At 50.6% G+C, this 15,405-nt stretch overlaps 1 protein-coding gene across 2 annotated transcripts in view; it reads left to right on the plus strand.

Annotated features, from left to right (window-relative positions):
- AOAH (acyloxyacyl hydrolase) overlaps window positions 1-15,405 on the plus strand; it is a 173,102-nt gene that overhangs the window by 144,073 nt on the left and 13,624 nt on the right. For both annotated transcript variants that reach the window (XM_006275476.3, XM_019483408.2), the window contains exon 21: window positions 1,290-1,366. In XM_006275476.3, coding sequence (XP_006275538.2) covers window positions 1,290-1,366 — 77 coding nt within the window. The remainder of the gene's footprint in view (window positions 1-1,289; window positions 1,367-15,405) is intronic.

A 15,405-nucleotide genomic window follows, 5' to 3' on the forward strand; every position in this document is an offset into this window, starting at 1 on the left:
GCAAACTAAAGGTATCTCCTTTAGGTATATGTGCTCTAAAATATACCTCACCTACACTTTTTTCTAATGTTAGTGCCTAAAATAATTTAAATTATGACAACTCAATGTAGTCTTACTTTAGATAGACCATCTCCTACACTAAAGTGCATAGCACGGAAGCATGTTTGTATAATGCTGTTATGCCCCATATTTTTCATAAAAATAAGTTGTGTAACATGTGAGGCTTATGTTGTGCCGAATTTGAATACAAATACTTCATTTAAGTGGGGATTTGATCACAATTGTTCCTGGCATAACGTAAGTTGAATGTATACTGTTACAAATTTGCGATATGTTATAAAAAAGAATTCTTTGCCTTGCAGCATTTTCTTCTACAGTATATTTAGAAATTTAGAGTTTTATTCTTCAGATAAATTGGGAATAAGTATATTAAAGTTGATGTATGCAAACTCAGAATTATGCACTGGCTCATTTCTTTTTAGCTCATTCTAGTAAACTGTACCAACACTGCAACAGCAGCAGAGATTCTAGGTCAGATTGTTTAGCCTGGCAGGAACATTGTGTTCAACAGGAGGGGAGAAAAAGCATTATCTCATGATGGAAAGTCTACATAATATTATTAAGAATTCTTTATCTATTATAAATGAAATAATTGAATGTAGGTTACTAATGCCATATCCACTAGTCTGATGCTTGATCATTACTCAATTCCTTTGAAGAAAGAAAGCTTTTTACTTCTTCGGTGGCTCTGGGGCTTACAATATAGCATCATTGGCATTGAATGTGGTGCAAATAGGTTATTTTGTCAGCGTTAAAAAAGACCATTCACAAGAAAAGTAACAGAAAATGACATACTGTTCCTGAAGACATCAACCCACATGTATACTGTTACCATCTCTTTTTCCAAGCAGCAGTGTTTTTATTTTTGGCTGTGCTGAGGGTGCAACTGAAATGTAAAATGAGGGAGTATTAAATCAGTGTTAAATATTTTATAGCTTAACTCACTGCAGCATCATTCTTGGTTGGAAGGGAAAGTGAATTGTTTTACAATCATTTATGTTCAAAGAGCTTCCCTGCATAAAAAGGATAAAAAAACAAAGGTTTAAATACTGCCCTAAGGAAAGGAGTTTGAGTATGGTATTGGCTCTGACAGTACTTCATAAATTATCATAATCTTTATGCACAACTAAAAATGTTCTCTGATGCAGCCTGAAGTGTATGGGGGCCAGGTAGTGTATACATTCATGCATACTTGTGTTTGTAATTCTCCATAATCATTTGATTTATAGTTGTTGAGGAATGGCGCAACCTTGGAGGGGAGGCCTGGCAGCTGATAGAACCTGTCGACGGATTCCATCCTAATCAGGTACAAAAAGAAAGAGGGGTGCTGGGAGAACCGATCACAATTGTCAGCTATGAAAGGATGGACCTACTGGTAACTGATGTTCTTTGAGATTTGTTGTCCACATGCACATTTTCACGGGCAAGCATGCTCAGCTATTGAACCCTTGAGCAGAAATCTCTTATCTTAGGAGTCCCCATGCTGAGTGTCCCATATCCTCCCCTCAGTCCTCTTTCTTGGACTGAGGGGGAAAAGGCAGCACTCATGTCCCTGCTCCTCAGTTTCCTCTGTTGCAGAGTTTGGAGGCAGACTCCAAAGAGGAGAAAGGAGTTTGGGAACTGACTGTGTGTGGGGACAACATATGTCAAAGAAGTCCAGATTCTGGAAAGTAATGTTTTTCTCCTTTCAGGAGTTATCCACAGACATTCATATGTTGGTAAACCCTAATGGAGGGAGGATTTGGAGATTTTTAAGCAAAAATCAAATGGAGTACCATTTTACCAAATCTGGGCCACTTAGTGCTTCAGTACCATAGCAAAGGGGTGGGGGGGGGGGGGAGGGAGCAGAGCAACTGCCCTGGGCATCAAAGCAAATGGGAGCCAACAGGTGAGCTGTGAATCAATATTTTGTTATAATGTGGCTGATAAATGCCACATGCATGCGCACAGCCACAGCATGCACGCAGCCAGCCCAGCAGCTTGGAGAGCACCATCTGGCTGGTGAGCTTGTTGTGGGGGAGAAGGGGAGGAGGATGGAAGGGGTGTGTGAAGTGCAGATTGAGGCCTCCCCAGTGAGGAAGGAGGGGGGCTGGACTGGGGCAGGTGATGTCCAGCCAGGGTGCAGGATAGAGCCACAAGTGGCTTGTCTGGGGGAGGCCTGGGAAGGCAGAGCAGCTCCCACCGCTTTGTGCACCCCAGGGCAAGCACGGGAGGGCATGTGCCTCCCAGATCTGTGCGTGGGACAAGGGTGGGCTGCCACTGCAGGCTTGTCCCAGACATCAAACTTGCTTGCTATAGCACTGTAGTGCTTTGTGGAGCCCTTACTTCTATGTGTCAGACTGTTCTTGACAGAGAAGGAACCGAGGCTTTTTAGCTGCAAGAACCCAACATCCAAGCAGTCAAATGAAGTAGGTACAAGTCTGAGTGAAGCACTCTGCCATTGTCCTGAGAGAGTACGTAGGTGAACAAAAGCAAAGGGATGCAATTTGACGCTGATAAGCATAGAACAGTGGTCACCAACCAGTCGATCATGATCAACAAGTCAATTGGGGATACTTTGACAGCTGATTTCAGTCTGGGGGGGGGCTTAGCCCCCCAGTCTGGGATCGACTGTCAGAGGGTCCATGATTGGAAGTGGATTGGATGCACATGGAGAGCAGCAGGACTCATGTGTCTGGGCTTAGCCACACCCCTTGCTGCTGGGGCTGGGCCAGGGGAGTGGGACAACTGACCTGCTGGGCAGGGGGTTCAGGGAGAGCAGGGCACAGTAGATTCTGGGTCGCCCTTTCCTTCAAAAAGTGATCTTCACCTTAAAAAGGTTGAAGACCACTGCCATAGAAGGTCCTGGTCCTATCATGATGATCCCTGACCTATCTTGCTGCACCTTCATGATGACCTGCAAAATTAAGGGTTCTTTCAGGGGGGAAGAGGAGGGTGGGAAGACATGCAATAGACCCTTTCATAATGTTATTAGAAAAGTAGTGAAAAGACCTTGAACTGAGGTTTTTCCTGGAACAGAAGAACTGGGACTTCCTGTCTCACTCCATTATAAATAAATCTATTTTCTGAAACCCCCAAAGCAGGAACATTTAAGAAATGGCTGAGTCCTTGATCTCCTACTCGTGATAGATCAACATAACCCTACTCAGACATCCATCACTTTGTTGTGGAGACTATGTAGGTGTATCCTGGAAAGGTGGACATGGTGGCAAATACAACAACAACACAACTAGAAGCTTCCTGGGTGACAGAGAGGACTGTGGGAAATTGGAATGGCAAAACCAGATAAGGGTTACTCACTGTGTCAGCACAGGATGCCATATTGCAGTGATGCCAGCAGTCGTAGAGATGAGGAAGAATCTGGTGCTTGAAGGACAGTGGTAGAGGTGCCAGAGTTGAAGCATCTGGTGCCAGACAGTCTGGCAGCATCAGTGCTGAGATGAGTCCAACTGCATTTAGGCAGTTGCTACACAGGATTCTGCATGGGTTAGTGCTGGGCCTGGTGCCACATGTCAGAATGTGTGGAAGACAAAGATAATGATTTAGAGAAAAACTTCTTCCACTTTTAGGCAGGGGAGGTCTTGGGCAGTGTCATGGAGCTTGGATCAGTGGGCACAGACATGGCCAGTAAATTGTTCCATCAGAGCCTGTAGATCAGTGGTCTCCAACCTTTTCAAGGTAAAGATCACTTTTCAAGGAAAAAGCAACCCAGGATCTACTGCACCCCCCGCTCCCCTCGCCTAGCAGGTCAGTCATGGGGAGGGAGGAAGAGGCAGATTAAGTTGTACTGGGGCCCCGGGCAAGCACAAAATTGGAGGCCCCCTCCCCCCCATGGGAGCTGGGTTGCAGGGGGGAAAGGGGCCCCTTCCCCTCCTAGTGCTGGTGGGGGAGACTGGGTGGACCCCGCCAGGCTTGGGGGCACATGCCTGCCTCTTCTCCCTACTCCCTGCCCCTGCTACAGCCAAATGTACACAGACACACGCACACACACAGACACAGGTGCATGCACTCTACTTTCACTCTGCACAAAGATCAAGGCACGCACACAGACACACACGCTTGCTCCTCACAGGACCTCCCCAACTCTCGATCACACAGAGGCAGCCCTCTGCCCCCCCCACCCCTCTGCAAGCCTCCTGTGGCTCAGTCACGCTCCCCACCCAGCCCCCATTACATTTACCTGCAGGGAGCTGCTGCCCAGCTGTCCCATGCAGCCATGCAGATGCAGGGGTCTGGGCTGGGCTGAGCCAGGGTGGGAGCACCGCACCATGTCTCTGCAGGCAGGTGGTGGCACTGGGAGGGGTGGTTGCAGGGGAGCTAAGATGAATTTGGGGGGGCCAAAGCCCCCAAGGCCCTCCCAGTGCTGCTGCCCACAAAGGCACACTGCAACACAGTGCTCCTGGCCCAGCCAGCCTGGGCCCAACTGCTCCCCCCACCAGGTGGGGCATGGCTCTCCCAGCCTGGCTCTGCCCTCTCCCACCCAGATGCAGTGCCACCCACCCCATCCTCCTCCTCCAGGCATAGCACAACTCTCTCAGCCCAACCCCAGCCCTCCCCCTGCCCCCCCCAGCCCCAATGGTGAAGGGGCCCTGCTTCCAGCTCCCAAGGAAGCAAATGTGAAAGCTGCAGTTTTAAACTTGGTGCCAGAATGGGCACTGAGTTTACAACTAAGGCTTTCGCTTCTCTGGTGATGAGGATCCCGGGGCCCTGAATTGGTGGAGCCCCCTGGGCTCATGCCCCGCTTCTCCATTTATTAATCTGCCTACGGGGGTGGGGCAGATCAAGGCCCCCTCAGTGAGGGTGGGAGTGGGGCAGAGGCAGGGGCGAGTGAGGCCCTGGCCAGGCCAGGGGAGGCTTGGAGCCCAGGAGGCTCGTCCAGGCACACGGGGGGCTCCCACTGCTGCACGCACCTTGGCAGAGGCCCGGGGGACACATTCACCCCCAATCTGTGTGCGGGGCAAGGCGGCTGTCACTGCACACTGGGCTTTGTGCCCTGAGCCCCACTGTAGCTGTGCACAGCAGCAGCCCCCTCACTCTACAGACAGACTGGGGCGGGGAGCTTGGGGCTCATGGCACAAAGCCCAGTGCACAGCCACAGCTGCCTTGCCCCACACACAGATCATGGGGGGGCATGTACCCCCTGGGCCTGTGCCAGGATGCATGTAGTAGCAGGAGCCCCCCTGCGTGCCTGGACAAGCTGCCTAGGTTCCAACTCTGCCCTGGCTCAGCCCAGCCAGGGCCCCACTCACTTGGTGGGGCAGGGGGTACAGAGAGGGATTGTCCCACTCCCCTGGCCTGGCCCCAGCATCAGAGGGTGTGGCTCAGCCCAACCATGTGAGTTCTGCCGCTCCCCATGTGCGTCCTGCCACTCCCAATCGCAGACCCTCTGACAGTCAATCTCACTTGACTGTCAGAGCCCTCCCAGACTTAGAACAACTGTCAGAGGGTCCGCAATCAACCAGTCAATTGCAATCAACTGGTTGGTGACTACTGCTGTAGATGCTTTCTTAGGATGTCTCAGAAATGGAATAACTGACACCACCATTCTTATGTGTTGTGGGGTATTCCCAAGTTGTAATGGATGGCTCTGGCATATGAAGAAGTACCCATACAAAAAGATCAAGGATGAGGACTTCCCCTTACACCTAGTCCTGGGGTTCAGCCCTGCAACATCAGTCTGGAATGGTGCTGATGAACACAGTGCTAGTGTGGATAACTGGCATTGGAAAGAGGTGATGTTGAGGGAGCATATCAGAGAGATCTATTGAGCAGGAATATTTGGCACTTTACCACACATTGTTTCCTTATTCTGGGCATGAAGGACTGACAAATGCCCCAGTATAGGCATCCTGTGTGGGAGGCCAAAGCAACAACAAGGCAGAAAACTGGTGATTTAGAAAGAACCATAGAATCATAGAACCAGAAGGGATCTGTAAGATCATCAAGTCTAGTCCCCTGCCATAGGCAGGAAGTTATTGGGCTCAGACAAGTTCAACAAGATGCCTGTCCAGCCTCCTCTTGAACACCTCCAAAGATAGTGACTATACTACCTCTGCTGGGAGTGTGTTCCAGATTCTGGCAACCCTTACAGAAAAGAAGTTCTTCCTTATATCTAGCCTGAATTTACCCTCTGTAAGCTTCTGTCCATTGGTCCTTGTCCTCCTTTGAGGTGCCTTCCTAAAGAGTTGCTTGCCTAGATTTTGGTGTTCACCCCTGATATAGAATCATAGAAGTAGGGTCGGAAGGGACCTTGTAGATCTTCAAGTCCGACCCCCTGCCTGGGCAGGAGGAAAACTGGGCTCAAATGACTCCAGCCAGGTAGGCATCAAGCCGCTTCTTAAAGACCCCCAAGGTAGGAGCCAGCACCACTTCCCTTGGAAGTTGGTTCCAGATCCTAGCCACCCTGACTGTGAAGTAGTTCTTACGGATGTCTAATCTAAACCTACTCTCCAACAACTTGTGGCCGTTATTCCTTGTTATCCTGCGGGGTGCTAGGGGAAACAAGGTCTTCCCCAAACCCTTCTGGTCCCCCCTAGTGAGGTCACAAGGTCCCCCCTTAGCCTTCTCATGTGAAGGCTGAACAGGTTCAGGTCCCATAGCCTCTCACTGTAAGTTCTGCCCTGCTGCCCCCGGATCATGCGGGTGGCCCTCCTCTGGAGCCTCTCAATGTTGTCCACATCCCTCTTGAAGTGGGGTGCCCAGAACTGGACACAGTACTCCAGCTGTGGCCTGACCAGTGTCGCATAGAGGGGGAGGATCACCTCCTTGGCCCTACTTGAGATGCACCTGTGGATGCACGATAAGGTCCGGTTAGCCCTGCCGACCGTGACCTCGCATTGTCGGCCCATGTTCATCTTGGTGTCAATGATGACGCCAAGATCCCTTTCTGCCTCTGTGCTCTCAAGAAGGGAGTTTCCCATCTTATAAGTGTGCTGCTGGTTACTACTGCCCAAGTGCAGCACCCTGCACTTGTCAGTATTGAAATGCATCCTGTTTTTGTTAGACCACGCTTGCAACCTATCCAGGTCTTTCTGCAGTCTTTCCCTCCCTACTAGTGTGGCCACCTCACCCCAAATTTTGGTATCATCAGCAAATTTAAACAGGTTGCTTTTCACTCCATTGTCCAAATCGCTGATAAAGAAATTGAACAGCGCGGGCCCAAGGACTGAGCCCTGGGGGACTCCACTGTCCACTTCCCCCCGGGTCGAATATGACCTGTCTACCACCACCCTCTGAGTATGACCCTTCAGCCAATTTGCAATCCATCTGACTGTGTAGGCATCGATGCCACAGTCACCTAGTTTTTTAATGAGGATGGGGTGGTCGACAGTGTCAAAGGCCTTGCTGAAGTCCAGAAAGACCACATCCACAGCGACACCTGCATCCAATGCTTTTGTGACCTGATCGTAAAAGGCAATCAGGTTGGTCTGACATGACCTGCCCCTAATGAAACTGTGCTGGTTGCCCTTGAGCATCATTCCCAATGCTGGCCCATCACAGATGTGCTCCTTGTAGGTAACTATCAAGTCACCTCTCAGCCTTCTCTTATTCAAACTCAACAGGCCCAATTCTCAGAGTCTGTCCTTGTAGGGTCTATCCTCCATGCCCTTGACCATGAGGGGTGGCCCCTCTTTGAACCCTCTTGAGCTTATCTATTTCCTTCTTGAAGTGAGGTGCCCAGAATGGGACACAGTATTCCTGCTGAGGTCTTTCTCACCAGTGCCAAATAAAGACAGAGGAGCACTTCCCTGGATCTATTGGACATATAACAGCTGATGCATGCCAGAGTTCTATCTGTTTTCCTGGCAACTTCATTGCGCTGCTTGTTCGTATTCATCTTCTGGTCACTCGTGACCCTGCCCCCCCTCCCATCCCCAGTCTCATTCAGATGCTGTGCCAGTCAGTGGACCACTGCCCATCATGTAGTTGTGGTGAGGGTTCTTCCTACCCAAATGAAGGACTTTGCACTTATCCCTGTTAAACCTCATCTGATTCCATTTCACCCATGAGTCCCGTCTGTCAAGGACATCCTGAATCCTGACCCTATCCTCCAGTGTGCCCGTATTTCCCCACAGCCTGATATCATCTACGAACTTAATAACTGAGCTTTCCACCCCCTCATCCAAGTTGTTAATGAATATATTAAAGAGCATGGGTCCAAGCACCGATCCCTGGGGGACACCACTGGAGAAAGCCCTCCAGGATGAGGCCATCCCATCAATTACCACCCTCTGGGAGCAGCCTTTAAGTCAAGTGTCCACTCACCTCAATGTAGACTAATCAAGTCCAGCACCCTCGAGTTTGTTTGAGAGAATCCTGTGGGAAATAGAATCAAAGGCTGTACTGAAGTCTAAGTAGAAGTCTAAGTAAATCATGTCCACTTTGTGTCCCTCATCCACATGGATAGTTACCTGGTCGTAGAAGGACACAAGGTTTGTCAGGCATGATAAACCCTTGACAAAGTCATGCTGATTGCTTCTTAACACCCCATCCATTTCCAGCTTGCAAATAATAGCCTCCTTAATACATTTTTACCCAGGACTGAGGTCAGACTGACCGGCCTGTAGTTTGCAGGGTCATCCCTCTTCCCTTTCTTGACAATGGGTACCACATCACCTTCGTCCAGTCATCTGGGACCACTCTTTGAAGAGTTCCATGACTCTTCAAACAAGTTGGCCAGTGATGCTGCTATTAGCTCAGCCAGTTCTTTCAGGACTCTTGGGTGCAGGTTATCAGGCCCAGCACACTTGAAGATATCCAAGTGTTGCAAGAGATCCCTCACCTGTTCAGGACTGGCTTTGTGTAGTTTTTTGTCTTCCCAATGTTCCCCAGGCCTCTGGTCAGGTGAACAACCCCCATTTGATTTCAGGAATACCTACATGAAATATACATTTAGGAACTCGGCTTTTTCACGGACATCAATTGTGGGATGCCCCTGAGCATTCAGTAGGGCTGCCACAATGGAGCCTGACTTTTTCTTGCTCCCTATTAGGGTTGTGTGAAACACCTGTTTCATTTCGGTTTTATAGTTGGTAGGGTCAGAAGGGACCTGAGCAGATCATCAAGTCCAACCCCCTGCCATGGGCAGGAAAGAATGCTGGGGTCAAATGACCCTGGCTAGGTAATTATCTAGCCTCCTTTTGAAGACCCCCAGGGTAGGAGCGAGCATCACTACCCTTGGAAGTTGGTTCCAGATTGGAAGTTGGCTTTGGATTCAGTGTTTCAAAGGGACAGTGTTTCATTTTGGTGTTTCGTAGGGTTGTCTGAAATGGCTGTGTTTTATTTTGTTTCTGATTGGTGTTTTGGAAGGACATTGATTTGTTTCAGTGTTTCGAATTACTGTCCTATTTTGTTTTGGCTGAAACTGTTTCAGAGCTGTTTCGGAATTTCGACGGTGTTTCGGCCATCGGGTATAATGGGGGATCACAGAACTGCCTATAACTTTGTCATTCTTTGCCTGATTTGAATGAAACTTGCAGGGATGCTAGCCCCTTCTGGGGCCATTAAGTTTGCCAAGTTTCAAGGAGATAGGTATAGGGGTTTCTGGGAAACTGCACCTCAAACTGCTGAAAGCAAAACTCATGACATATGACTTTGTGTGTGTGTTAAGGTGCAGCAGGATGAAAACTACTGGGATGGTAGCCCCTTCTGAGGACACAAAGCCTACCAGGTTTCAAGGAGATAGATGCCAGGGTTTATGGGAAACAGCACCTCAAGGAGGTGCTGACAAGCAAAACTCATGACATGTGTGACTTTGTGTGCGTGTTAAGGCATAGCGGGATGAAAACTGCAGGGATGGCAGCCTCTGTTCTCACCCTCACATCTCCACTGCAACCAGTAAGCCTCAGGCCTGTCAAAGATCTTACAGGTATGGGCTTTCCCCAGCCAGGACTGTGTGGTGGCAGGAGGTTATTATCAGGTGCTTCTTTACCCACCTTTCACCAGGGAGGTTCACGGTCCTGACATTTTCTGGGGCTGCCATGCCACCCAGGCCTCTTTACCCTGGCAGGGTGCAGTTTTAGGTCATGCTCAGGATGATGTGGCACCTCCTTCTCCCATATAGCCCCAGCCTTTATACCTCCAAGTTCTTCCTGGAACGGGAGCTCAGCAGGGAGATGTTCTTCCCTTGCTGGCTGGTGAGAAGCTAAACTACCACCTCCAGCTCTGAGAGTGGGGCATTAAATGGCTGCCCTCATTAGCACCTGTCCTGCCACATACACAGCCCCTCGTGCAGGCAAGAGGGAGGCGTGCCAGGTTTCAGGCAGAGTGGTGTAGGGGTTTCAGTGAAACTGTACCTCAAACTGCTGAAAGCAAAACTTGTGTCACTTTTGTGTGTTAAGGGGTGTAGGTTGTAGCTGTGTTGGTCTAAGGATATAGCCCAGACAAGGTTCTTAGGGTCAATCTGATATCTTTTATTAGACCAACTGAATAGTTGGAGAAATTCTTTTTTGCAAGCTTTTGGATTTAAAAACCCTTTGTCAGGCTGAGGAAGCATCTAGTTGGTGTGTGTGTGTGCTCTTCCTGGATGAAAGGAATAAAAGAAGCCAGAGGCTGGCTTGGCACACAATGCAGGCAAGAAAGCCAGTCAGTGAAAATGGAAATTGAGGCATCAGTGGGTGAGAGACGGGCTGGGGGGAAGGGGGGTAGAAAGGGGATGTAGCAGGTAAAAGTGGAGAGGTACCTGCTACCTGGGAGTCAGATTTCAGGCAGGTTGTAGTGTGTCATAAATCCAATGTCTATATTGAGTCCATGAGTTTCTGTACCTAGGAGGCTGATGAAATGATGTTCAAAGGCTCGTCTGTGAAAAGTGGTTTGTAAATTCAAACAAGCACCGAACCTCGCTAACCTTATCACCAGAAGCCAACTTACTACAGCCCAAAACACACCGAATGGATCCAGACCATGCCATGACAAGAAATGCAAAACCTGCCAACACATCTCCAGTACCCCCACAAACTGCACACCAGAATCTATTACAGACAAGAAGACCCAACTACTTGTGAGGGCACATTTCTCACAAAAAAACACTCTGTCTTCAGTTTCTCAGGCCTGATCCTGAAAGAGAATTTACAAACCACTTTTCACAGCCAGGCCTATGACCTTCACTTCATCAACCTCCAAGATACAGAAACTCATGGACTCAATATAGATATTGGATTTATGACATGCTACAACCTGCCAGACATCTGACTCCCCAGGTACCTCTTCACTTTTACCTGTTACATCCCACTTCCCTCCTACCCCAGCCTCTCTCTCATCCCCTGATGCCTCCATTTCCATTTTCACTGACTGGCTTTCTTGCCTGCATTGCATACCAGCCTCTGGCTTTTTTACTATTCCTTCCATCCAGGAAGAGCACACACACACAAACTAGATGCCTACTTAGCCTGACAAAGGCCTTTCAACCCGAAAGCCCATGCCTTGTGGATGGCATCCCAGGCAGCTAAGCTGAGCTTGTTTGAAGCTTCACAACTCCACTGCAACCAGCAAGCCTCGGGCCTCTCAAAGATCTTAGAGGCCTGGGCTTTCCCCAGCCAGGACTGTGTGCATGCATGTGGTGGCTGGAGGTGATGAGGCACCTCCTACTCACCTTTCACCAGGGAGGCCCTCAGTCCTGGGATTTCCTGGGGCTACCGTGCGGCCAGCAGTCCCACCAGGCCTCCCAACCCTGGCAGGGTAGAGTTTTAGGTCATGCCCAGGACCTGGGGTCTCCTCCTTCCTCATAGTCCCAGCCCATATGTCCAAGTTCATCCTGGCATGGTTGCTCAGCAGGGACATGTTCTTCCCCTGCTGGCTGGTGATGCAGTGAGTGCCGCCTCTGGCTCTGAGAGCAGGGCATTAAATGGTTAAAAAAAACTAAAATGGAAATAGGTGTGGACAGAGTGAGGAGAGTGGCACTCACTCCATCTGCATGTGGAGCTTGGGGAAGCCCATAAGTAAGAGGTTCACCTTCAGGAACACCAGATGCTCCACTAAACCAGGATCCAAGGAGATGTGGTAGGGTGTCACTACATCCTCAGCAATGCTGAACACCCTCTTGTTTGGAACACTGGACAGTGGACAGGACAGGTGTTCCCAGACAACCGTGGCCAGATCCTGCCACATCTGGCTGCGGGTTGCCCAGTAGGCCAAGGGGTCGCAGTCCAGTGGCTCCATGTCCTCACCAAGGTAGGTAGCCACCGAGGCCTTGGTGCTACCTGCCTGATGGTGGGGTCTGGTGCGTCTGGACACCACCATTGAAGCCATGCTCTTGGCCCACGTTGGCAGTGCCTGTCATGGAGGAGACTGTCTGCTGCTAGGAATGCTGGCACGGGAAAGTAGATCCTTCTCTTCCACATCCCCACACCTCTGCCTTTCTAACTCCCAGATTCTGTTCACCAGTGCCTGCATCCAGTGATCCAGGGTTTTGCTGGCACACACGCTCCCCTTTGCCCTTGGGTCACACATGGCCACCAGCACGTGGACCATACTGGACTGCAATGGATCCAGCCATTTCTTGATGCCCACCCTCAGCCACTTCACCAGTGCCTGCACCTCTGGTAACAGTGGCTTGCCCCAGCCAGGAACATCAATCCCCTGGAACTTCTGCACTTTGTTCTCACTATGGGGATCACCTGACTAAGGAGGGCATCGCCAGTGCTGTCTTGGTGGCCTCAAGGAATGGCTTGAGGACCACTAAGATCTGGGAGATGGTATCCTACTCTGTTTTGTTAAGCGGGCCGCTGATCCCAATCTCCCCAAGCAAGGCCATCTCATGGATGGCCTTCTGTTGCTCCACCAGCCTTTCCAGCATCAGGTATGTGGAGTTCTGCGGAATCTCCACGTCCTGCATGATTTTGTGCTGTGGGATGCTCAGATGTGCCTGTTTGTCCCACAACATCTTGCACCCCTTGATGCTCCAGTGGAAGTAGCCCGCCACTTCCCTGCATTTCAAAATGAGCTAGTCAGTTGTGACATGTCCCTCACTGGCAGCCCTGTCTGCCTCCAAGGGGTCCCTGACTACCAGGTGGAACTTATGTGCCACACAACAGATACCAACAAAGTTGGCATCATGGACTGCCTTGACCATGTTGGCCCCATTGTTAGTGACCATGAACCCACAGATGAGCTCACCCTGCCCAATGAGCCACCCCTGCACCAAGTGGTTCATGGCCCCAGTGATCTCTGCTGCCATGTGGGACCCAGCCATCACCTCAGTTTGAACGAGAGCCCGCCGATGACCTGACTGATGGCACCAGTGCCCTGTGAGAGAGAGGTAGGCATGATCTCCACCCCAGGTGCTCCAGATGTCTGAGGTGAAGTGCAAGGTCATCAGTGGACCTGCCTTGTGCAGCTCCTCCCTCATACAGGGAGGGCACCACCACCCTGCTGAAGGTGGTGCATGTGGGCACTTGGTAGGATGGAGCCATGAGCACCATGAGCCGCCTGAACCTTGGTCACTCAACTAGGGAGAAGGGCTGGCCATCCAGAGCAAGCATCTCCCCAATGCTCTGGGTGATCTCGCTCACCTTTGCAACGTGCCCCCCTGTGTGCCTGCCTTTTCCCCCCACCCCCGTTCCAGGGTGGTCTGCCTCTGCTTCGGGGGGGTCAGGGGCTTTGGAGTGAGGGGGGGACTTCTTTTTGGGCATGCTCCCACTGGTGCCAGGCTGAGGAGAAGCAAGGGCAAGAGGGTGGTGCCTCCTGAGATGCATCCCCATGGTGTTGTAGTATTTCTCCTCCTTGCCCTGGCTGGTCTTACATAGGCAGTGCAGGCAGATAGCATACTAGCGATCATCTGCCACCTCAAAATGATCCCACACCACACTACTCCCTCGCTTCTGGGGTGTGGGTGCAGGTGCAGACCCTGCCTGATCCCCCTCCTCAGCATGCAGGGGCACAGCAACAGGAGTAGCTGACTCAGCTGAGCCACTTGCCTCCACAACCTCAACATTCTCTGATTTGCCTTCCAGAGAAGGAAACCTGGCTCTAGGGAACTTGGAGGGGAGCACAAACTCAGATTCCTCCTCCATCCCCAGAATTTCTTTTGCTAGGGTGCTCAGGTCCCCTACTTCCAAATCCAGCTCCTCCTCTGGCACTGGAAGGCTCAGGTTGGGAACTGAAATGGGGGTGAAGATTGTCATGCTGGTGGTGCTGGAAGTAATTATTATGGCTGGTGTTATTGGAGGGGGTGCAGATGCAGGCACTAGGGGTGTGCAAAGCAGGCCCTATTCGATCCAGATTCGGATTCGACCCAAATCAAGGACAGTGATTCAATTTGTTGATTCGAATCACTGTCCCTGATTCAATTTGGCCGAATCCAAATCTGAAGATTAGATGCTGATTCAGAATCAGTGATTCAGACATAGACATAGCTTTAAAAGTTTTTTCTACGCACCTTGAGGTAGCAGGCATGGCTTGTGAATGCTGTGATGCTGGGGTGCATGGAGCATCCCACAAGAGTGTGGGAGGACCCCCATGTGCTTGATGGCGAACCCGGAAGTGGTCCAGAAGTACTTCCGGTCCACTTCCAGGTCTGCCAGGGAGCCTGCCAGGGGCCCCCCTCTCGCACCTCCCTGGCTCAGCAATCAGTCTTGGGGGACCCGGGGTGCCCCCCCAACCCAGGAGACACCAGTCACCTAGCCTGGGGGGCATGGGCAGACCCTTCACGTGCTCCTCAGCACACCCGGAAGTGAACTGGAAGTGCTTCTGATCTATTTCTGGGTCTGCTGCCAAGCGCACTGGGGAGCCCCCCGAGCCCCCCATGCTTCTGTGGGACGCTCCATGCACCCCAGCATCACAGCATTCATGAGCCCCTGATACCTAGAGGTATGTAGAAAAAGCATTTAAAGATGTCTCTATGTCCGAATCTCTGAATCTCTCTGAATCAATTTGGGAGGTTCTGATTCGATTCGGACAGATTAAAAGGTCCTCTGATTTGATTTGGATTCAGAGATTCGGCCACCAAAACAGGCCAAATCTCCACCAAATCGAATCAGGGACCGAAGCTTCACACAGCCGTAGCAAGCACTGGTCCCGCCTCCTTGCTGCCACCAGCACCAGAAGCTTTATGCCTGCTAGTGCTAGGGAAGAGGCTGCATCTAAGTTGGGGGGAGGGGGGAACTTACAGCTCTCCCTCTGCCTCCTCTCCGTCCCTGGCCAGAAGACCTGGCATCTGCCTTTCCAGCACACTTTATATTTCACATGCTGGAAAAAATGTGAGTCTGTTTGAGTGTGTATGTAATAAATGTATGTGTATTGAGTGCTTTCCTATAGTACACTGTGGTGAGTCACTGCCAGACAAAGCACTGCTTTCTTTTTGGTTGGGGAGGGGGGAAATAAGAACAAATAGCAGGATTTCTGGGGAAT

Source organism: Alligator mississippiensis, chromosome 5 (genome assembly GCF_030867095.1).
Source record: "Alligator mississippiensis isolate rAllMis1 chromosome 5, rAllMis1, whole genome shotgun sequence".
NCBI classification, from domain to species: domain Eukaryota; kingdom Metazoa; phylum Chordata; order Crocodylia; family Alligatoridae; genus Alligator; species Alligator mississippiensis.